This window comes from Coptis chinensis, chromosome 3 (genome assembly GCF_015680905.1).
Source record: "Coptis chinensis isolate HL-2020 chromosome 3, ASM1568090v1, whole genome shotgun sequence".
In the NCBI taxonomy this organism is placed as follows: domain Eukaryota; kingdom Viridiplantae; phylum Streptophyta; class Magnoliopsida; order Ranunculales; family Ranunculaceae; genus Coptis; species Coptis chinensis.
Window position 1 is genome coordinate 85,821,642 of NC_141458.1, and position 22,348 is coordinate 85,843,989.

Genomic DNA, 22,348 nt, shown 5'->3' on the forward strand with positions numbered 1-22,348 from the left:
AAGTTAAGCTACCGCTTCTTTCTCCACTACCTCGGCACTTAAATCTTTATTGAAGGATCTAATAAAGCGTGCAAGATTATTCCGAAGCGATTCGGCAATACAATGTGTGTAATGCCTTTACCAGTCTTGGTTGCAAATTTAACGATCGTGTGTTACATGGATGTGGTCCTACCTCATTCACTGTTCATGGGGAGTTGCGGCATCAAATCGGTTCATTGTTGCCTAATCCAGGGATGGAACCTAAGTTTTCACAACTTTATATTTATGATCCCCTAGCTGCTTTGGATCACCGCCACAATCGTAATCCGAATTTGTCAAGGGAAGTGTTGAAAACTGTACAAGAAACTCTTCCGGAGACCACAAGTTTTTGTGATATCTATAAGCAAGCATTTGAGGTTTTAAGCGAAAATGCTTCGAGAATAACAATGTTCGGTCCATCTACACTATGATCCGCGTTAGGATAGGCGAAGGTACAATCTTCCGAATAACCGATGAGATTGCGGTGATATTGCCTAGAGATGGGAGTAAGGTTGATGCCATGCGTGATATTGTACTGCCGGCTTGAGAGGAGGGCATGAGTTGGAACGGATAAGCGAATGTCATCCCGCTTTATTTGCCTTTGCATTATGTTCTTGTTTCCTTATGGGGATTTGGGTTGGTCACCGATTTGAAGTTGTGGGGCGTCAAGAGAAATGCTCCAAGCAATGCAAGACTCACCCAATTATTGTATTACTTCTACCGTTTGTTTGAGCGACCCGCAGTACTCATCCATCTTTTTGGGGTGTAAATTGTTGCATGAATTTTTGGTTGATGCTTGGGCTGCATATGAACCGCTATCTGCGATACATTAGACTAAATCAAGACACCATCCGTTCGGATGTGTACAAGTGCTTGATGATGTTGCACTTAAGGGATTAAGTCCCGATCAAATTGGCCAATGGTTCATTTTGCCTTCCTCGCATGTTGGAAGTCCAAGGCACATGTACGAGATTTTTCAGGATTCAATGGCTATCACCGGCACTATAAGCACCGGATATTTTTCTTACGGTGGATCGCAAACCCTAATTGGCGGGGAAATTAAAGATGCGCTCAAGGAACACCAAACCCGACACTTTGGCCTGAAATAGTTGCGCGGGTATTCGAGCTGAAACAAAAGCAATTATGAAAGAAATCTTGAAGAATGATATCTTCGGGTCGGGTGGTTGCATATGTCTATACCATTGAATTTGAAGCGGTCTTCCACACATACATTGCCTTTTATTTTCTCGCATGATGACAAGATCGAAACAGTGAGCAAGTGGATAAATTTGTATGTGCTGAATTCCCAGACCCCGACACCCACCCTGCATTGTTTGAAACAGTGAAGAAGTGCATGGTTCATGGCCCCTGTGGTGATCGAGATCCGAGTGCTTCATGTATGGAAAATGGTCGATGCACCAAAGGCTATCCAAAAGAGTTTGTGGAGTAAACAATTATGGATAAAAAATGGTACTCCATTTACCGGAGGCGCAACACTGGCAAGAAATATTTTGTGAAGAGGAAGAATAAAATGGTTAAAGTTGATAATGGAAATGTTGTTCCTTACAATGCATATCTGTCTGAAATGTTTGACTGCCATATCAATGTTGAAGTTTGTGCATCGTGTCAAGCTGTTAAATATATTAACAAGTACATCTACAAAGGCTATGACAAAGCAATAGTGGTGGCGGCAGGAACAAATGATGAGATTCAGCAATATATTGATGCAAGGTACATTGGACCAACGGTTTCGCATGGCATCTATTTCAGAATCCAATGCATAAAGAGTTTCCAAGTGTCCAACGATTGGCGCTTCATTTGGAAGGCATGCATAGGGTTGTTTTCAATAGCAAAAAGCCCATGGATGCAATTCTTGCCCGAGCCAGAGACCAAACTTCAACACTGACAGTTTTCTTTAAGTGTTGTGCTGAAGATCCAGATGCACGAGCATATACCTATCAAGAATTTCCACGACACTATGTTTTCCACAAAGACTCTCAAGAGTGGACTCGTAGGACTCAGGGACCTTCCATTGGTAGGATGTATTTTGCAAGCCCTAATGTTGGGGAGAGGTTTTATCTACGTTTGCTACTTACTGTTGTAAAAGGGCCTACCTCCTTTGCATATCTTTATAAAGTCGGTGATACCGTGTACAACACATACAAAGAAGCATGTATTGCCCATGGGCTGTTGGAAGCTGATGATGAGTGGATACAATGCCTAGAAGAGGCGGCGATAATGAAAACTGGATATCAACTACGGAGGTTGTTTTGTGTAATTCTTTTAGAGTGTCATCCGTTACGACCAGATCTACTTTGGAGCAAATTTGCATCGAGTATATGCGATGATCTTGGACACTGGCTTCGAACAAAGCACGATATCCCAGATCCAACTGATGAGCAAATAACAGATTACGGCTTATATCTGGTGGAACAAATCCTTTTAGAATCTGGGAAGACATTGGAAGATTTCCCCATGCCAAAGCAAAAGGAGGATTGGAGCAAAATTGTTGGCAATAGGCTCATTTGGGAGCAACGCCAACTTTAGCATGAAGGCATAGGAGAAGAGGCTGCAATTGATGTAAGTCATCTTAATGACAAACAACTTCATGCTTATACTGCTGTGACTGATTCAGTATATGGTGACAAGGGCAAACTTTTCTTTTTGAATGGAGCAAATTGGTACAGGGGAAAACTTTTTGTATAATACAATTGCAAAGGCTTGCCGCAGCATAGGTCTTATTGTCATCATGGTGGCATCATCGGGAATTGCATCTTTGTTATTGTCTGGTGGACGCACTGCTCATTCTACATTTAAGATTCCAATTGATGTGATGGATACCACTTTTTACGGCTTTGCTAAACATTCCGACCTTGCTGACCTATTTAAAGAAACAAAACTAATTGTTTGGGACGAGGTGCCCATGCAATATAGATACTGTGTTGAGACTGTGGATAGAACACTTCAAGATATTTGCGGAAACAAGAAGATATTTGGTGGTATCACTACAGTTCTTGGTGGTGATTTTCGGCAAACACTACCTGTTATACCGTTAGGCCAGATAGAGCAATTTGTTGGTGCATCACTACGGCGCTCTTTCCTTTGGAGTTATTTAGAAGTTTTGCACTTGGTACAGAATATGCGGCTTGAAATGGCGGAGTCCGAGAATGTCGAATTCGCCGATTTTTGGTTGGAGGTGTGCTATTAATGCCTTCTAATTAGAATGTTTTTTCTCTATTAGTTCTATATATAAACGAACTATTTTAGAAACTAATGAATTCATTTTTTGCTTTGATTCATTTAGATTGGTTCGAATCCCAAAGAATGCGTACAATTGCGAATGGAATCCGCAAGTGTACCAATATCCAAGAACTCATATTCTCTGTCTATCCCCAATTGGATATTATATATGGGCACACCGTCTCCAATTTTCTTAACTGATCGTACTATTCTTGCTGCCCGTAATGATGATGTGAGTGCAATTAATGAGGTTGCACTGAATTTGTTCCCTGGTGAAGTGCTTGAGTATTTGGCTGCAGATAAAATTATCGAAGATGATATTGATAATCCAAGTGGGGCTCACTATCCCACCGAGTTTCTCAACTCCCTCGACCCTTCTAGCTTACCACCTTTCAATCTCAAGTTAAAACCTGGATGCCCTATAATGTTGCTCAGGAACATAGCACCTAAAGATGGCCTTTGCAATGGGACACGACTTATGGTGCTTCAATGTACGAGTAAAGTCCTTCAAGCCAAAATTTTGACTGGAGAGAAAGCTGGAAATCCGGTACTCATCCCAAGAATATCTCTAGCTCCCTCAAATTCAGAGTTGCCCTTCAAACTATCAAGACGACAATTTCCTATTCGACTAGCTTATGCCATGACAATTAATAAGTCGCAAGGCCAGTCAGTGAAATATGTTGGCATTGATTTGAGGACACCGGTTTTCAGTCATGGGCAACTCTATGTGGCCATGTCCAGATGTACTTCTTCAAAAAGAATATCTATTTTTCTTCCACCTAATGCAAGAAATTGTACTACAAATGTCGTATACCCAGAAGTTCTTCTCTAAGGACATCGATACCAATGAGAAAATGCGAGTAAAAAATTAAAGAATGTTACTTTTATTGGTTTAGAAATTAAAGAATATGTTGTATCCATATATATGCTATGTAAGTTTTCATGATAGTTTTTTTTTCGATGATAGCGTGGATACTTAAAAATAAGAATAGGGATTATTTTATTTTGAGAACCATCACTTTTGTAAACAATATACTAAATGTATCAAGTCTAAAAAAATCATATGTATTTGGTTTGTTTGCAGGTACCAAGTTAAATTGCCATAATTTTTCAGCGACATGATTGTAGTCTTTGCTCCATAGCGCATTTATCCATATGGTAGCAGAATGGTGTAAACAATATGCATAGAGGGGAGAATGAGAGAAATGAGAAACTTCGATCGATTAAGTGGAGTATTTATTTTATTTTATTTTTCTCTTTCGTTACTAGAATTAGCCACAGGTGAAAAATTATGCAAAGTCTTCTTTAATGTTTAATGAGTTGTCTTTTAGTTTTAGAAGTAATTTGTGTTATGTATAAATATAAAGTTATATATTTTGGTATGGTTGATCTATGAGAATTGTATTGTTTGATTTTCAGGTTATGACAGGATTTAGGTTTTTGAAATGTTGAAAATACAAAGGAGACTCTGCTGGATTTTTTTATTTTTTTTTAAAAAAAATGATGATGCTCTTAATTGAAGACTCTCTCCTTTTATTTTCATAATTCTCATTCTGATATGTATTGAATTAATGAATGTATAAGGGTACGTGTAAAGAGTTGGTTTGTGAGAAATGAAATGCATAGAATTGCAATAATTAAACTCACTTGAGTGCGTATGAAATGATTATGAAGTATAAAACTGTTGGAAATGGTTATATTATCGATACAATGCTACCATAGAGATGGTCTCTCTTGGGGTGTTGTTCAAAAACAATGTGTCTAGAGTGCCGACTGGCACGGGCATTCACTAGTAGAACTATAGACTAGGCAATTTGACTCAGTTTTCTCATATGCCTGCTGATAGATTTCAGCGGCACCATGGCAGATTGGCAGATACTAGCCACTACCTACTTCGGAGCGGAGCGGTAGCCTACTATTGAAAAACACAGTATGTAGTGATTTTCTCAACTTTACCAGACAGATATACTGTTACGAAGGATGATCACTCCCTACCACAATGTTCCTATATTGGGAGAGACTAGTTGTGAACACTAGATCACTGCGGGCCGAATTTCTACCATCATCAGAAAAATGACAAAAAAGATCTAACAGTGTCAAATCTTTCCTAGTTTCCTGTATAGTTAACACGGTGAGCACGTACACACGCACCATACAAGAAGTTAAATATCAATATATCAATACAAGTCGACGAGCAGGTTATCAACAAACAAGACCAATTATATGTAAGATAACGCATATATTCAGAATTTGACTGCTCAGCTTCAGCCTTCAGGGGCTTATACATACAGCTATTCCCGAAGAGAAAAAGAAAGCAGAGCCAAGAGCAATGGCTATTGCCTCCCAATCAAAATTACATGATAATTGAAGTCAATCTTATAATCATGTCCTAATTATGAGAGAGGGAATCCATCTTCCACCAATGCCATGAAAGTTAAACATACTTAACGAATAAATATATACAAAGATCATAGGTGTGGGTAGTGTGAAGTTGAACTATCGGTTTAAAACTTTAAATAGCCTCAATTAGTTAGATCCTTTCTTTAGACAGCATCAATTTATAAGTCCATGAATTTTAATTATTTGTTTGATGGCATAGGGATTTGGATGATGATTTACTCAATGGTTATCGTGCGTACCTAAGTATGAGAGGGATCGATTGGAGTTGGAGACGGCTTTTCGAGATTACATGTGCTCCAAACAACGCCAACTCTTTCTGGGATAACAAGGAAGAAGTTCAAATTGAGCTAACCATGTAATTTCAGTATTTGTAGTAAAAGTATACATTTCTGATACAAGTACTGATTAATGACCTTTTTATAGCTTAAACGAAGTTGATTTTTTTCTTCGTCTATTTATGTTTACCTTGGTGATCCATTTATCAATCCTATTTTCATTTTCTCCCCAAGATAGTATGTGGTTCCAACATGGACCAAAATATCGCCGATATATCCGATATATTGCCGATATATATCGGTATTTTGGTACACCGATATCGATATTTCCGACATATATCCACCGAATATAAAACCCTTTTTTTCCCGATATATATCGAAATTTTCGATATGAAATTTTATATCGCCGATATAATCGATATAAAATATAAATTCGATATATATCCGATATTTCCAATATATATCCGATATTTCCGATATTATATTTCCGATATATCCAATATTTCCGATATTTTAAATAGTTTAGACTGGTTACCAAAAAAATGAATATATCCGAAATATCTGATATATCCGATATATATCGGTTTTTGGGTACACCGATATATTCATCGATATCGATATTTTAGGCCTTGGTTCCCAGTAATGAAAAATCAAGTGTATTCTGTTTCCCAATAATAATTGAGGAGGCATTGTCGTTACTTTGAGGCTTTGAGCACTCCCTTGCATTGAGCTTCCTCCTCAGGTCTAGTATGAGTGTATGACGCCTTCATGTTCCTGCACTTAAAATTTTCAAAAGCGTAACACAAAACCAGTCCCAATTCCCAAAACCGTAATTTTTTATACAAAAGAGGGATTCACATTCAGCTTGAGGAAGGAATTGAATATACATGCTCTCAACACACAGCATGAACTAGACAAACCCATGATCAGCTTATTTGTGATCTTTGCTGTATCTCTTTTATAAAATGACGACATTCAAAACAATCAAACATTTAAATAGCAAGAAGAAAATCCAAGGTGTCAGCAGTAACAACTACAAAATAGAACAAAATACTGTTCCCATATAGCACCAGGCCACTTCTTGGCATTCTTCTTCCACTCCAAACGTTACCGACATTAGTTTTCAACCAGATTTTAGATTAGATATCCACCATGTATTACCCTTCCAAAATACACTGATAGCTCACAATGTAAAGAAACTGTATTAACAGGGCTACTCCTTCCTCAGAGAACACAATGTAGAAATCGCTTCCTTTAGTGTTGCTTTCTTATTTTCCTTGTAGTTCCATAACTCTTCTATCGGATACCTCCCACTAGGATTATATTCGTTAATTTCCTTGAGAGCTTCATAAACAGCATCATACACATTACTTTCTAAATCACTCGTCATCAACTGTTGCAGCTGTTCATCATCCTCTTTAATGACCAACTACAAGGCCAAAGCTGCTTCAATATATCAAATTCATAACAGAACCAGGAAAACGTCAAAATAATAAGTTTTGTAATGCAAACTAAAAAAATTAGAAGCTTAAACCTCAACTACACCATCGATTTCAACTACCTTAAAAGGATGCCATGAGGGATCTGCCAACTTACTTTCCCAGAAAGAACAGAGCTATAACGCTTTTTCCTCTGCAGCATGTGCGTTAGAAGTCTTTTGATAACAAGCACTTTAAATGGCTTGGGATTAAGCTCTCCCATCCGCTTGATCCCAACTGCAGACATCTTAACCCCAGAACCCTTTCCAATTCTGATGGGGAAAAAAAGTGTAATTAAGTTTGTTACGTTTGCGTCGGTGTTAATGCCTAGTCACAAGATAATGATCGATAATAGCAGGGATATAATTTGGTATCACTTCTGGAAATAAATCACGCATACTTACTCTAATCAATCCCTTGCGAGCGTCACTCAACTCCTCACAATCCCGACGGTGTTTTACTATCAGAGCATTGTTTAACGCCTCCTTTTCTTCCAGTTCTTTTGCCATGCTAGCCAACTTCTGTTTGTGTTGATGATATTTAGCATGCCTCATTTCACCAGTTAGAACAGTGATCTCTGCTTCATTTTGAGGAAACGAATTTTCTGATTTACGCTTTTTGCTCTTGGATGAAACGTCTCTCATTGTCTACGTACGCGTTCACACATGCTGAGTCAATAATGAACAAACAAGAAATCTGAAAAAGAAATGATCTTGAAATCAACCCAATCAGCAATTGAATTCCAAAAAAAAATAAGGGAATAGTATACCTGTGAAGTCCTTGTGAGTTGCTACTGGTGTGAGTTTATATAAAGTCAGCATTCACATAAAATTTTCCGACTCGTCTCAAAAAACTACAGCCTACTCTGCCCACTAATTCCTCTGATTTCATAATATAACATCCGTTTGTCAATATTACAGAATACAGACTACTCGTGACATAAAATTTGTAGAAATACTTGTGCTTGTAAGACAGAACCAAAAAAGCAACTTACAAACCAAATCATAGTTACTTGAATTTACATTATCATATTTGTAAACACTAAGGACTTCACACGCACACAATTTTTTTTTACAGAAGCTCCACTACGGCACCCCTTACTTCAATTACTGAGTTGCATATACTCTTGCACTCCAGGCATTGAATCCTGGTTCCGCGCCACTTGTTAAACCTAAATGTCAATGTGTGCCTAAATGACAGAGCCCACGCGCCACTTGTTAAACCAATTGGGCCTAAGTTTAAAGCCTGCACACCATCTCGCTTCTTTTAGGTTCTTAGGGCATCACCAACGGGCTTGTATTTGGGCCTTTAACTTCAAATTTGAAGGGCTAATCCAAAAACCAGCCTCCAACGTTATAATCCTACATATCTCTCTATTTCTATGGAGCTGAAACCCAAATCGGTTCGAAACGTGATTGCACTTCACTAGATGAAAGACTTGAAAGATCATAAAAAATGCAAATGGAAAATTTGCAATTGAAGAGAAAAAAAATGCATCACATTCGGCTAATGAATGAAAAGATAACTATGGACACCAAGTTGGATGGCATGACTTTAGAGCAACGAGAATGGTACCAACTTCAACAAGTTGAAATTCTTCAAAGTTAGAAAGAGTCTAGCATGGGAGGGGAAAGTAGCAATGGTGGGGAAAGTTAGGATATAGGGGATTCCATGATTCTAAGCAATTGTACTGTTTTGTTTGTTTTATGTTCTTATTCGTTGGTTTACTATCGAATCAATTGTTTTTGTATGTTTTTTGTTTTCCTTGGGCAGTTTTGTGTTCTTACTATCGAATCAATTATGTTTGTATGTTCATTATGGTTTATTGTGGTGCTAGGGCTTGTGTGAAATTAGAGCAAGTCCCTGTCCATAGTCTCTGTTCTAACAAAAAACTCTTAGGTGCAAGATGGTCAGGTGAGGAATTTACGATTTTACTGTCAAGTTAAGAATGCTCTCTACTAGTTGTCATTCTGCCAAAAGAAGACTTCAGAATTTCCGTACAGTGCTTGAAGAGCGAGCTGTCATAATTTACTATGACTGATCCAAACTCAAAGTCATAAGCATGCAGTGGAAAATTTTAGGCAGTAAGACAAGGCGTGCAATTCTACTGTGCTAAGTAGTATTCCTGGGAATGCAGCGCAGAGGGCCAACATTTGATCTGAGAGCAGGAGCCATTGCTCCTTCCGCTACAGTGAATGCTTGAGACATTTCTGAGATTTAGCAGTTGTTGTTGAACTTTAAATTCTTGAAGAATATTCAGTTCTGACATTTGTGAGTTGATTCTTTTCTATTTGTCCTGGGATACTCTCTTGTTACTATTATAAGCTCGTTAGTTTAACTGGTATTGCTTGTTTGTGTAGCATCTATTTCTTTCGGGTCACTTTGCAAATTTATGAGACACTAGTATATGCTATTTTGTATAACAAAATTCCTGCTTGTGTGATAATGTGATATTAGTTAAACCTTTAAAAGCACGTGCTGTATTGAAACATGTGTTACAAATGAAATCATCTTCGTTAGTTCTTTTATCTCTTAAATTCGTTTACTTTTAAGTGATACGTCAGTCATGCGGAAGTCGTGACAGAGTTCATCATCATCAATTTAATTGTTTAATTTTTTATCATCTCTCTTTAATATCTGAATCAATTTAGGCATTGATCACCTGATAGTTCCTTCACCTTCATGTGCAATTTATTCCAACTTGGATGTCACCATGTATGAAATAAGTCGTTTCAAGATTTAAAAAAAAAATGTATAGGTGGAGTATCAAGTATGTCTTGTTATTCACCAGAATACTACCTTGTTTTGCAGATGTAAATACGAGTTCTGCTATACTTGTGGATCCAAATGGCTCAACAGGAAACCAACATGTACTTGTCCAATTTGGGATGAGCGAAATATTATGAAATGATTGGCCATCACAATTCACAGATGATTAAAAGATTTCGTATGTACAATTTGGACGAGTTTGTGCTGTATAACTTTTTACTGAGATTTTTTATTATTCTATGTAGTGTATGTTTTCTGTAAGAGATCGAACTTGTTTACTTGGTTTACAGGAACGTATGAATTGGAAAGTTATTTTGCGATCACTATACTCGGACAATGCCAAGCTCCATGTTAGAAGCTTCAAAACTGTAAGCGGCTTTTCTAGGTTATCTGAGACTTCATCTTTTGGTTTCAAGAGGTTATTGTGGGATCAATGTCATCAATTAATCGACCTCTAGTTAACATTCTGAACTCGCGCTGATATTTTGCTTCCATGGAACAGAATGCTCTTTTTGTTATGGTCTTTTGATCAGGGCATCAAACATTTATTTCCCATGTACCTAAAATATCCTAACCGAGCCTACCATGTAACTGGATATGTAATATTCCTGATTGGCTCTTGGTATCTGCTTCCTTTTTGTGTTTTGGTTGAAAGATTGATGCTAATATAACGTAGGGTGCTGGGTTTCCCACTCCCTCTTGTTTTTTCGAGAGGAAAATCAACAATGTTCTAGCCATAGCCCACAGTTTTGAGCAACACTACAAATTTTGATTTAGTTAGAAATACAAGTAGTCTTTCATTAATCACTGTTATTAGTAGTAGTTGAAATAACTCAAATAAGATCGAAATTTTGGAATGGTTATCAGCGGTAGCCTTTCATTACCATTGATTTCGAAGCTAGAATCACATACTGAGCGGAGAAGACAAAGAGAAATTTCATTTTGTTTTGATATCAGATAAAAGACAAATTAGGAAGTCGAAAATAAAGTCAGTTACTGCTAGGCTGGTTTTCAAATGATGTTGAACAGGTGGTTGGTTGTAGAGTCCCCTGGAGGCCTTGGAGCAATATTGCTGGGAGCAAAAAATCACTCTAATATAGATTATTAACATAATATAGATTATTAACAGTTTACATTTTACAAAAACAAATGGGAGGCTCGCATGCAGGATGGGCCGGGCCTGACTATTTTAATTGGAGTATGGACCATGCTTGAAAAAGGCTACCTCTTACCCATTTAAGGACAAACAAAACTTTCACATCAATGAGAATGTAAATAGGCATTATACGTGTCTCCCATACCTGAGATGCTCCCCATGTGTCAATAGGATTGGATAAGAAACTAATTTAAAAGGATAGGATCTGAAACAAGATCGAAAGAGCATAAGCATTGACAAAGAATAGAGAGAAAATTCCACAAAAAAAAGAATAGAGATCAAAGGAAGAGAAAGAAAGATGTCTGGAGCACAAGGAGCACAGCCAAAGGGAGCCTTGACACCAACCACATATGAATCAGTACAGGGAGGAGAAAACAAGACCAGGACAGATATTAGATCAAAAGAAGATGAAGGAATGATACAGATTGATAAAATTGAAGACAAAGTTGAAGATGCAGCGGGAAAAGGAGGCCCAGTTTTTGGTGCTGGGAAAGATGAGAATAAGCAAGATTTGGGTGTCACTGGTACTGGTTAATATGGAAGTAACAGTGTAGGAAGTTTAGTATAGAACGTGGGGACGTGGGGTACGTGCAGGTGTACCATGTTATTGTTTCTGTCATTCTGTGTGATGTGAACATATGAATGTTTCTGATAGTATCTACTTTTAATTTTAAGTAGACTTAAATCGAATAACATAGTTTGACATTTACGCATCAATTTTGATAACTTCACGTGTAGAAACTACCTAGAGACTTACACATAAATGTTGTTTTAGGTATGCCCGTGCCGTACGGCACTGATAGAGTCGCTGCAACGCTAACTATGTAGAAACAGCCTGAATTTGAGCTAACTCCGTAGAAACAGCCTGAATTTGAACACACCCCCCTCTCCCGTTTTGATTCTATTATACTGGCTATTGTTCCATTTATGGTCAAGAATGATTATTAGGCCGAGAAACTCAACATTACACTAACTTGAACCACCTAAAGATTAATTTGGATAAAACCTCCCTATTATTTTATGACTTTCCAATGTTTTGGATCATGTTAAAAGGCTGCAAAGACAATTCTCATTCAATAAATTCAATAGTGATTTGCACAGATACTCTAGACTCATTCATCTAAATGGACTTAAACATAGAAGAACACTAATTAAACCAAATGAAATAATAACAATATGAGAAACAAATACATAATCACACTCCCACAAGTGGTTTGAATGAGGACATCAAAACAGTACCAAAATGAGCACCCACAAAAGTACGTCAAGTACAAAAAAAAATAACGAAAGTACAGATAACATTGTTGACAATCATAACTATTCTAGAAACCCTATCCTCATTTGCCAATGTCAGGGTCATTATCATAAATCCCAAGCGTTGAAGAAACTTCATCGAAAAAGTATGTAATTATCTATTTTAAATTCGTTAAATAGAGTGAGTAGAAAATACTATATATATACTGAAGGGAAGAAGAAATTGACAATTTAGAAGTCAAACAATGAACGATTGTATTCACATATAGACTCTTTTCTAGTTTTGGAACAAGCAAATATGTAACGCCCCAAAACTCAAACAAATACAAACCTGACACGTGGTTTTTATAGTAAAATTTCGACAACATCTCCTCTGTATTTTTGACATTTCATAAATATAAACATGTCATAACCTGAAAATCACAATCATATATTTCTTATTGGTTAATCCAGTCACTTAACCGTCTCGACAGATGCCAGAGCAGTCAAATAACTGACTTACAAAAATGAGACCACTTCAACATTATGACTTCGTACGCCAAAGTATTTGAATGTCTTGACTAATGCCAGATCATCAAAGCACCTCGCACAAAGTCATTACCGAAAACACAAGTAAAATACATACATTCGAGTCCCATAACTATCAAAAGGTCTACACCCTTAACAAATACATACGGCACTGAAGACCCCAACGCACCTTCGGCGCTGCCTAGGGTTTGCCCGTGCCGTACAACACCGACAAACTTGACGCGCCTTCGGCGCTACCTAGAAACAATATTCTCTGATTTAGACATTGATGTTGGTTGAGTGAAAACATTTGATGATTTAGAAGTCGAGGCTGGCCTCTGGAGTTTGAAAGGGATGTGGGCATGTTTCTTCCATGCAACTACTAAACCCATCACCAGTAGCTATGACTATATAGATAACACTTTCTCCAGTATTGTCTACTAATAATTAGATTTTTATTAAAACAGACATACCAAGAAACAAATATGAAAATGCAAGGTTCAATGATGGAATAGAACTACGTACAATCCTCTCAAGACAAAGGTAATCCCAGCTGCATAAATCCTTCCCCACTTTATCCTTTATACATAACCAAATGACTTCCATACCAAGCAAGAAAAGCCCATATTGCAAATGAAAGACCAGTGCTCCCAACAGCTAGCCCTTTTGCAACCCCCCGCTTAATTCCCGGCTTCAATTTGTTCTATCCAATATCACCAAGTACCTCTCCACAATCCTCCTCTCTGCAGTGAATGAATAGACAGTCTTGATTGAACTTAGCGTTTGTTCGACAATGGTATTTGATTTACTATATTCTTTGTAGGATTTCTTAGATAAATAGATCAGGTACTTCCCATAGATCAGTCCCGGAATGATTAGTAGAATCATCAAAGGAAGGGCTACTAAGGTAAGTCTCCAAGAAAAGTAAATTGAGAATGCAAGTCCTGACATAAACACAGATGTGTGCATTAAAAATATAGGCACCTGCAAGACAAGAAGATCAGATGCTCCATTAGCTTTAATTAATGGGGGAATGTCCTTAAATTATATCATATAGTGAAGTGACTAAAATTACTTATTCATTGTTAATTCCATCATATTGTTATACGGCATGGGTCTGCTGCCAGCCTGTAGAACATGATTGATAAAAAAAAACAATTAATAGTGTGCAACTATTATCTCGCTATATATAAATCTATAACATAAATGAGGGCTCCAAGAACTTTAACTTTTTCTCTTAGGAAGTGCGTTAATACTGTTTTGTTGCAATCTTTGAATAGCATCCAAAGGTCCCTCTACTTCTCATCATCACAGCGAAGGACTTTTGCTATTATTATTTGCATCAAAGGTAGCATACTGAAGAATCCTTGTTGGCTCTTCACTAAAAAAAAAACATCCTAGTGGGCACAATTCGCTAAAACTTTCCAGCGAGTTGAGTGTTTGGATTCAGAAACTGGTTGAATCTTATCAGATTATACTGTTAGAATAACTTCTCAAACATAGAAACCTTACCATATGAAGAAAGAAAACTTTTTTTTTTCTAAGTTATGGGGAAAGAAAGAAAACAATTTCTAATGGACACTATATATAATGGTTAACCATGAACTCAGATTTTAAGAATCTTACACATTCTCTTTATACTCATATGTTGTCTCATTGTGTCGTATTATTGTAATGGACAGACATAGAACAAATTAAATAAATATAATGATGTTGTAGATGAGGATGATTAATAATAGCACCTTTTCACTTAGAACATCTTGTATGAGTGAAGTATCCTTGGATATCTTGTTGATGATCTCAAAGTAGTAGCTTCTTGTGAATTGAAAAACGAAACCTCTTGTCTAAGCACGGTTTCCAAATACTTGTAACTAATCCAAGCACTTTCTTTCACTTGTCCTACTCCAACAATATCCTTCTGCAAATAATGATCATTGCCATTTCCATTAGCATATAAGCATATATATTTTGAGTTTGACAATGGAATACTAACTGAATTTAAACCTTACCCATGAAAGCCACTACCGTGTGACCAGCTTCCACATTTATCAAGTGATTTTTTCTTCCATTAATATGTCACTATAATGTAGAACTGGCGGATAGAACACCACAATAACAAAATCATCATCCGGACAGAGGAACTAAATAATTGCAAGAGTCACCTATGGCAAAGCCAAGAAGCATCTCCCGATCATAATTATTAAGGTCATCGAAAAAAAATATCCCCTAGCCCACGCCTCTCACCTCGATGTTTGAAGGCAGAAAGAGACTTCAACATAAGTAATAGCTTCATCCACGAATCTAATGCGTGGCTCGTGCAATGATTGAATGGGGTGAAAAGACATTGTCACATTCCTAAGAAGATTGGTGACCATCACCAAAATGCTTAGCTGACAATGCCCGCCACTTCTAAGGTGGATTTAAGAAGTTCACAGTGGAAGTGTGGATCTAAGATTCTATTAAAAGGAGTACACTTTGGAAGCAACCAGCAAAAAATGAGATTTAAACTGGGGATAACCAAGATCTAGACACCTTACAAACTAAAAGAAAAAAACCACAAAAACAATTTTAAGTACCAAACTTAAGGTTTTTCTTGGGGAAAATGTATTACCTTACCTTGGTATATGAGCAACGAATTCATTGACACATATCCATGGAAAGTATAAATTGGAGTAATAATATAACAATGCAAATAGAGTACCTTTAGGAGCATCCGTTTCAAAGTAGCGGTAATTAAAATGTAACGTCAGTGCAAAAAGATTCTTCGGATGCAAAACCTGAAAAGTAGATATAAAATGCATATCAGTTGATGCATTTGTTATAATAAAAATCTAGTCCTATCATATTTATTTCAATTCAACTACATTTGCACACAATCACCGAGCTGATGCCAGCAGCAAAGAAGGGAAGCATCTCCCTTAGCAACTCTATAAGCTTCAGGAGGCATTTCACCATAAATAACAGAAACATTAATAACACCAGCTTTCTCCCAAACACTACCCTATTGTAAAACTCTACTAATCCCACCACCTCCACCGGCTCTCGACCAAACATCCTTTCTAAACTTGGCACCGCCATCTGCCACCTCAATTGCTTGGCAAATTGTATCTTGTGCTTCTCCAATCATCTTCTCAAATCTAGCCATTACAGAAAGTGCTGGGTCATTAGCTTCTCTCAGAAAAGTTTTTGTGCCTTGTTTTGAGAGAAGGGATGAAGGAAAGAGAAATGGGGCTAATTTCAACAACTTACAACAATAGTAATAACACCCTCCTTGCCAACTCTCTCCATTGCCTTGGCTAAAGAGTGTAACTTCACTAACTTGTGTTACTTTGATTATCAAGCATCTGAAGATTTGACTCATAGAATGTAGTTTGGTCACGAATTAACTTTAGGCAAGAACTAAATTGTTTGACGGCTTATTAGCCACCAGTCCACCACCATAGTCCACAACTCCACATAGACCAATTCCCTCAGCACTCCAATATAGCCTAACAAAGACAAAATTTCTACTGCCAAAATTTTCCAAATGGTGCAATCAAATTATTTTCATAATACTAATTGTGTTTGAAAAAAATATAGAAAACATTCGGTCCTTCGTTTTCTCTTGTATTCGACATTATCCATCCAAACCTTCCAACAAAAAACGATGTATCGAATTCTAATTAACTTAATAAATCACCCTACATAAGTTACTGCCCACCCTGAAGCAAAGCACATTGGCTGCAAAACCTCATCGTAGTATTGAGCCACTAAATCAAAGTTTGAATATTTCAAAACTCAAGTAAAATTAGTTGTTCTGTTCGGATCATAAGGGATCAAACTTGTTTGAAGTAATTAAAATTCCTCGATATGAAGACGTTACTAATATATCTGCACCAGCCTCCAAATATTCTAAATGCACCTATAAACACATACAGAAGAGCGTATTGAGAAACAAAATTTCATATCATCAACTCCAAATATGAACAGAATATAATGGCTAAGATCAAATTAAATTTTCAGTCAAACAATTAGAATCAAAGAATGGAGTAGAAAGCCATACCTTCTTAATGAGTTGAGGATCTTTGATCAAGCAGAGAGCACTCCAAAGAGGGTCATTAATAGAAGTGCCATGTTTTTCAAGTTGTGTAGCGAAACCTCCATCAACAATAGCACATCCACCAGCTTTCTCTATAAGTTCCTCCAACAACAATACTTTTTGTGTTTTTATACCCAACCCCATTTCTTCTTCTTGTTTAAGAGTTTAGTTAGATTATCTTCTCTGAGAATGTGAAACGGGAATGTAGAGAAAAAACTGGGAAGAATATATAGGCAGTTGACAACTAAGAAAGTTAGTTGGACAGTGGTGAGGTTGGCAGACACAATGTGAATGTGGACATTGTTTAGTATTCAGGTTCAAATTCAACTCTAACATTTCAACAAAATAGCAGTGGGTTCATTATCACGTCCATTTGTATTAAAAATGACTCGGAAGCACTCGAGGTGTTCACCTTTACAACTTTACAACTTGGCTGTAGCACTTTGCGTCTGTAGCACTTTGCTCAATGTTTTATGTGTTTTACCAATACAAAGAACTCCCAGTGTTTCAGTAGTTTTTAAACTAAGGGTGTAAGCTCTATAAGCTCACGTATAAGTTCTTTCAGTGTTCCTAACAACCCATCAAACATCAAACTTTGTCAACGACCTCATCAACCCATCAAACATCAAACTTTGTCAACAACCTCATCAACCCATCAAACATCAAACTTTACAACTTTTTCAGAGTCAAGGAAAGAACTTTTTCAGTTAACATTTGAGCAAACAACAACAACAACAACAAAGTAGATGCTCGAGACTTGAACAACAACAAAAACAGTTTGAAAGAATTCTTACCCCGAGAAAAGTCGCAGTGCGTGGAGAGATAAAGGTAGAGAATGGAGCTGGATAGGAAGGAAGCACACGCGGTGAAAATGGAGCCGGAGATGAGATGAGATGAGATGAGATCGTATGGACCAGCTGGGAGTTAAGAGAGTGATGAAGAGTGGCTGTGGAAGTGCTGGAAGGCGAGAGTTTGTTCGAAGAAGAGAAGAGTTTGTTCGAGAGAAAACCGAGCGAAAAGAAGAGAAGAGATCCCACGGGCCGGTTCTGAGTTTTTACATTAATAAAAAAATCCAGTTATTCAACCCCAGATTTTAGATTATGGAAACATGATCTACAGATGAGACCCAATGATGGACATCGAATGAAAACATGAAAAACAAAGACGCAAGACACGGCCATGGCACGTCAACCATTTTGGAAGCACTGGTAATGCTGGCTATGAAGGAGAAACAAAATATATTATTTACTGCAATGCATGCCTAAGATAAGTTTTAATCATATTTCTAGAATTTGAAGATAACTGTATTTACAAATGCAATCGAATGCATTCATTTTCCATTAAAAAACATGTCAAAGACTTGAAAATAGCTGAAATTATAGAGGAATGACCACAAGAGTGCATCATGTACAAATTTCAAATGGAGAAGGTTAGAACAGATAATAGTATCGTCAATACAAAAGCAAAAGAAGACACAAAAGAAGGCTTGAACAATCACGACCAGGCTACTCTCATTAAAATGACATCTCAGCACTAACCGGACTCCAAAGCCGGCAAAGTTGACAAAAAAGTAAATTGTTTTGCAAGTTAGATTTTAAAAGCTCAATTTTTAGCAAAACAATCGATGAATCAAACACTTAAAAGCAGTAACATCTTCAACATCATCTAAAGTAAATATTTCAAATGTTGTTATATACTTTGCCACAATTAGATATGTCAGAAAACATTTCGAACATGATTTGATGCTTCGTCAATGTTTTGTAGTGGTGTTAAACAAAACTGAAAAACAATCGGAGATGGATAAATTACCTCGATTCTACAATTGGGTTTTCGCCTTTTACCTCGATTCCACAATAGTCGCCTCACATTGATTGGGGACACGCATCGTTGAGAACCGCCGAAAAATGATATCTATAAAGATTTTAACAGATTGCTTCGTTGGATGGAAGAGATCCCGAGAACACATGATCCGTCCTTTTGGGACAAGATCGTGATATGGGGATGCAAAGAACATCGGCATTAAGGTTTCCTAGTCCACAACAAGCCGCTTTCACTTCAACAAATCTCGTTAAACGGAAACCCAGAAAAGTGAGGAAAGACTTCGTTTATGACTCTCTTTTTAACTTCTTAACAAAGCAGAGCAAAGGAAGTTGTACCATAATTAGCGAGGCTTTTGAATGAAGTTGAGCACGATATTGTAAGAGTCGAGAAGGCATAGTTAACGCGTCTTTGAACTCAGTTTTCATTGCCTGCAACATAGACTTAGCACCCTCATTGTATTTATTAGACCAGTAATTTGATTCCTCTTTGCAACCACCCCTGCTTTTTGTTTTGGTTTCTCTCGAAATGGACAACATCCCACTTGCCGGAATACCCACCACGAGAAATTAACGCGCTCCAAGGTTATAGAGCCTCTGAAAAATATAATAATAATAATAATAATAATAATAATAATAATAATAAAAAAAGTGAGTCTTCTAATATTAAAATGGTGCAGGATCATTGATCAGCATTGAGCATACTATACACCTATGTTATGCTAAATTTTTTGATATGATAAGACACTAAACTGTAAATATTCAAAGAATACTTATCCAACAACGCCTTTGTTTCATAGAAGGAAAAATATATATGAATCAGATGTCTTTTATTATCTTCAAATATCCAGTCATCATGAGTGTCATAGAGTCTACTAACTCTTGAGGAGTAGTGTTTCTGGGCTGGTTCTGTGAGGTCTTGACTCAAAGAGATAGCGGGATGAAGAGGTTCATCACAACCAGTTCTCTACAAAATAACTCAAATTAAGTTTCCATAACAAGTTTACAATCAAGAGCATTTCCGAATTAAGACCCTAATTACAAAACCAAGCTAAGATAATTGCACTCTCTCGGTCGATTCCTCAAAAAGAATAAAAAATGACAAAACCCCATAAAAAGTCTTACTTGCTCTAAAGGTTGCACTCTTCTCTGCAAAACATTTCCATAAAATGTTCAAAACTCAAAAAGAAACAAAAACTGACAAATACCACTAATAAACAACGCAAGCTTACTTGATCCATAAAATGGGTATTACTCTTTTGTTCTACGTTCTTTTTTTGCACCAAAACAATTAAGAAAACACCCCATTCACTAATACGCACGACAGTTTCAAGAGACGATGATTCTCTCGTTCTCGTTTTTCGCAAACCCGCATGGGATCGAGGAAATCTTTGAGATTGTCGATAGGCTTATGCGCTGGTTATATAGAGACCGTCGGATAGGCCTCTGTTATCTACAGACCGTGGGATGGTTCTTTGTGTTGGACGCCTAGCAGGGTCCAGCACCACTCTTCCTTATTATATAGATAGTAACAGATTTTCCCGGAAGAACACATCAGACAATTGCCCAGAATTTCTTTCTCCAAAGTGACGGCGGCAGGAAGGATAGGGCATACATAGTTTGTTTGAAGAAAAAGATCCAGTAGATCCGAGTGTTAGGGCGTAAGAGAGCATACTTTTTGGGATTGGCTTATTTTGCCATCACAATTTAAAAAAGACAATGTTAACTATTGGATGGAGGCCTTGTGGGCTCCACACCATTGCTTTTTATTAGATAGATAGTGCAATAAAAAGTAAAAGTTGAAAAATACTGCTCGTGTCATCCTCTCGATCTATTTAGTACTTTAGTGAAATAGTGATCAAGGATGAATAACGTTGATCTATCCAAGAGCGTTACAGAAGCAAGCACCATTAAGATCAACAAGCACCTGTCACAACCTAAATAATTCATGTGTGCATCGCTAACATGTTTCAACAAATTCATTCAACTCACAAAAAGAAATAAACCTGGCATAAGTTATTTAAACTTGTCTGTATATAACTTTACAGAGATTAGTACATACTAAACTCCCCCAGAGGCAAAAGCTTATCTCACCTCGAGCTACTCTAGTGAGATACATATACCTAGAGCCACAAATTCAATGATCTTATCTTCTAGCTAATTACATGTGTCATCTCCTCCAGACATGGACAAAATTACAGCATTGGACAAAATTACAACATTCTTAAAATTTAAATAATATCCAAATAAAGTTTTATAAAAATCTACCCACTTACCTAGCATTTGAATAACGATATAATTTTGATTAACTGAGAAGTAACACAAAAGAAAAAAAAAAGACAGCACAACTGAAAAGTGTGCTCATATAGGTTCTACTATAGGCACAATCTGGTTTGCCTACAAATGAAGCAACAAAATAACTAACAATTCAAGAAAGTCAAATAATTACAACACCGTCGAATTGCATCATGAAAACTATATATTCAATTCAGATTTCGCAGTTCACATTTTCAAATGAGATAGTAAACTTGAACACATTTCTCGAAAATATGGTTGAATAAAAATTTAGCTGCAATATGTGCATGAGATTTCCACTTAAATCCGTGATCTTGAACCTGTTCCCAATAAATAGAAAGCATGAATAAGTTGGCAAATAAAAGAGATGAGCAAGCTAGGGAAGATCCAACTTAAGGGATTAAAAAATTATTCGAAAGGCAAAAGAATATACCACACCTTTTGAATGCGTGATCTCCTTTCCATTTTCAACTTTTGGATTGCTTGAGCTAGGCATTCCAATGTGTTGTTACTGATATTAGCGGATCGCTTGGAGCCGCTTTTGCTGCAAACTTGGATGCACTTCACTCACAGTCTTCCCAAAATCAAGTCCAAGCACCCCACATAAACAAGTGCACTTCATTCACATATTCAAGAACTTTATTAAGGTGATCGACCGCAAGCGGAGGGAAAAAGTACAATGGGAACATGAAGAATGCAAGAAAGGAATCAAAATAATAAGCAGGTAAAGATCCTCATACACACATACCTTTTCCTTCGCAGTGAATGAAGATGTGTTTGATACTCATTAAGCTTTCTTAATGACAAATCATTCTCCTCCTTGCTATTGCTACAGCTCATGTCATTATTGTATCCCGAAATCTCTCCTCTAATCTTTTCAATTTGTGTTCTTACATCCGCAAATTGTCTCATGCGTTCCTCCTTGTTTCTTAGATAGATTGTCTACCGGTGGTTTGATGGATGACAGCTGCTCTTTCAAGTGTTGGTCTTTTCTTTGCTCGAATCTACAAAATTCAAGGCAAATGGCTGAGAAAAAGGCTAATCACCGGATATTATCATAT

General features: G+C 37.1%; 3 protein-coding genes and 3 long non-coding RNA genes across 13 annotated transcripts; 3 read left to right on the plus strand and 3 right to left on the minus strand.

Annotated features, from left to right (window-relative positions):
* Positions 1-1,474: 1,474 nt before the first annotated feature.
* LOC147511278 (uncharacterized) lies at positions 1,475-2,565 on the plus strand. The gene is made up of 2 exons (XM_086598418.1): positions 1,475-1,749; positions 1,869-2,565. Exons 1-2 carry the CDS (start codon positions 1,475-1,477, stop codon positions 2,563-2,565), a joined length of 972 nt encoding a protein of 323 aa, XP_086454544.1.
* Positions 2,566-6,864: 4,299 nt separating this feature from the next.
* On the minus strand, positions 6,865-8,320 carry LOC147511279 (factor of DNA methylation 2-like). Of its 7 annotated transcripts, none has more exons than XR_015219307.1 (4): positions 8,181-8,318; positions 7,816-8,107; positions 7,530-7,683; positions 6,865-7,376 (listed from the first exon to the last, which is right to left on the minus strand). XR_015219307.1 is itself a non-coding variant. In XM_086602997.1 (4 exons), the coding sequence occupies exons 3-4, from the start codon at positions 7,656-7,658 to the stop codon at positions 7,147-7,149; spliced, it is 345 nt and encodes a 114-aa protein (XP_086459123.1). In that variant the 5' UTR covers positions 7,659-7,683; positions 7,816-8,079; positions 8,181-8,320; the 3' UTR covers positions 6,865-7,146. The 7 variants fall into 7 exon arrangements, 2 of the variants coding, with proteins under 2 accessions (XP_086459123.1, XP_086459122.1); XR_015219308.1 differs by having other exon boundaries at positions 6,865-7,362; positions 7,495-7,683; XR_015219304.1 differs by having other exon boundaries at positions 7,495-7,683.
* Positions 8,321-8,681: 361 nt separating this feature from the next.
* Positions 8,682-10,566, plus strand: LOC147511280 (uncharacterized). Of its 2 annotated transcripts, XR_015219310.1 has the most exons (3): positions 8,753-9,682; positions 10,223-10,358; positions 10,471-10,566. It is a non-coding gene; the product is annotated as an uncharacterized LOC147511280 (long non-coding RNA). The 2 variants fall into 2 exon arrangements; XR_015219309.1 differs by having other exon boundaries at positions 8,682-9,682; positions 10,223-10,566.
* A 900-nt stretch (positions 10,567-11,466) lies between these two features.
* LOC147511281 (uncharacterized) lies at positions 11,467-12,053 on the plus strand. The gene has a single exon (XM_086602998.1). The coding sequence runs from the start codon at positions 11,635-11,637 to the stop codon at positions 11,869-11,871; it is 237 nt and encodes a 78-aa protein (XP_086459124.1). The 5' UTR covers positions 11,467-11,634; the 3' UTR covers positions 11,872-12,053.
* A 4,890-nt stretch (positions 12,054-16,943) lies between these two features.
* On the minus strand, positions 16,944-17,944 carry LOC147511282 (uncharacterized). The gene is made up of 3 exons (XR_015216970.1): positions 17,819-17,944; positions 17,140-17,781; positions 16,944-16,998 (listed from the first exon to the last, which is right to left on the minus strand). It is a non-coding gene; the product is annotated as an uncharacterized LOC147511282 (long non-coding RNA).
* A 3,330-nt stretch (positions 17,945-21,274) lies between these two features.
* LOC147511283 (uncharacterized) lies at positions 21,275-21,779 on the minus strand. The gene is made up of 2 exons (XR_015216971.1): positions 21,726-21,779; positions 21,275-21,607 (listed from the first exon to the last, which is right to left on the minus strand). It is a non-coding gene; the product is annotated as an uncharacterized LOC147511283 (long non-coding RNA).
* Positions 21,780-22,348: the final 569 nt, after the last annotated feature.

Bases quoted from the DNA above. Each gene is read 5' to 3' on its own strand.
- LOC147511278 (XM_086598418.1), top strand. From the start codon at position 1,475: ATGGATAAAAAATGGTACTCCATTTACCGGAGGCGCAACACTGGCAAG. The intron at 1,750-1,868 runs GTACATTGGACC...TGTTTTCAATAG, and splicing joins CAGCAATATATTGATGCAAG to CAAAAAGCCCATGGATGCAA.
- LOC147511279 (XM_086602997.1), bottom strand. From the start codon at position 7,658: ATGTCTGCAGTTGGGATCAAGCGGATGGGAGAGCTTAATCCCAAGCCA. The intron at 7,363-7,529 runs GTAAGTTGGCAG...TTGGCCTTGTAG, and splicing joins GCTCTGTTCTTTCTGGGAAA to TTGGTCATTAAAGAGGATGA.
- LOC147511281 (XM_086602998.1), top strand. From the start codon at position 11,635: ATGTCTGGAGCACAAGGAGCACAGCCAAAGGGAGCCTTGACACCAACC.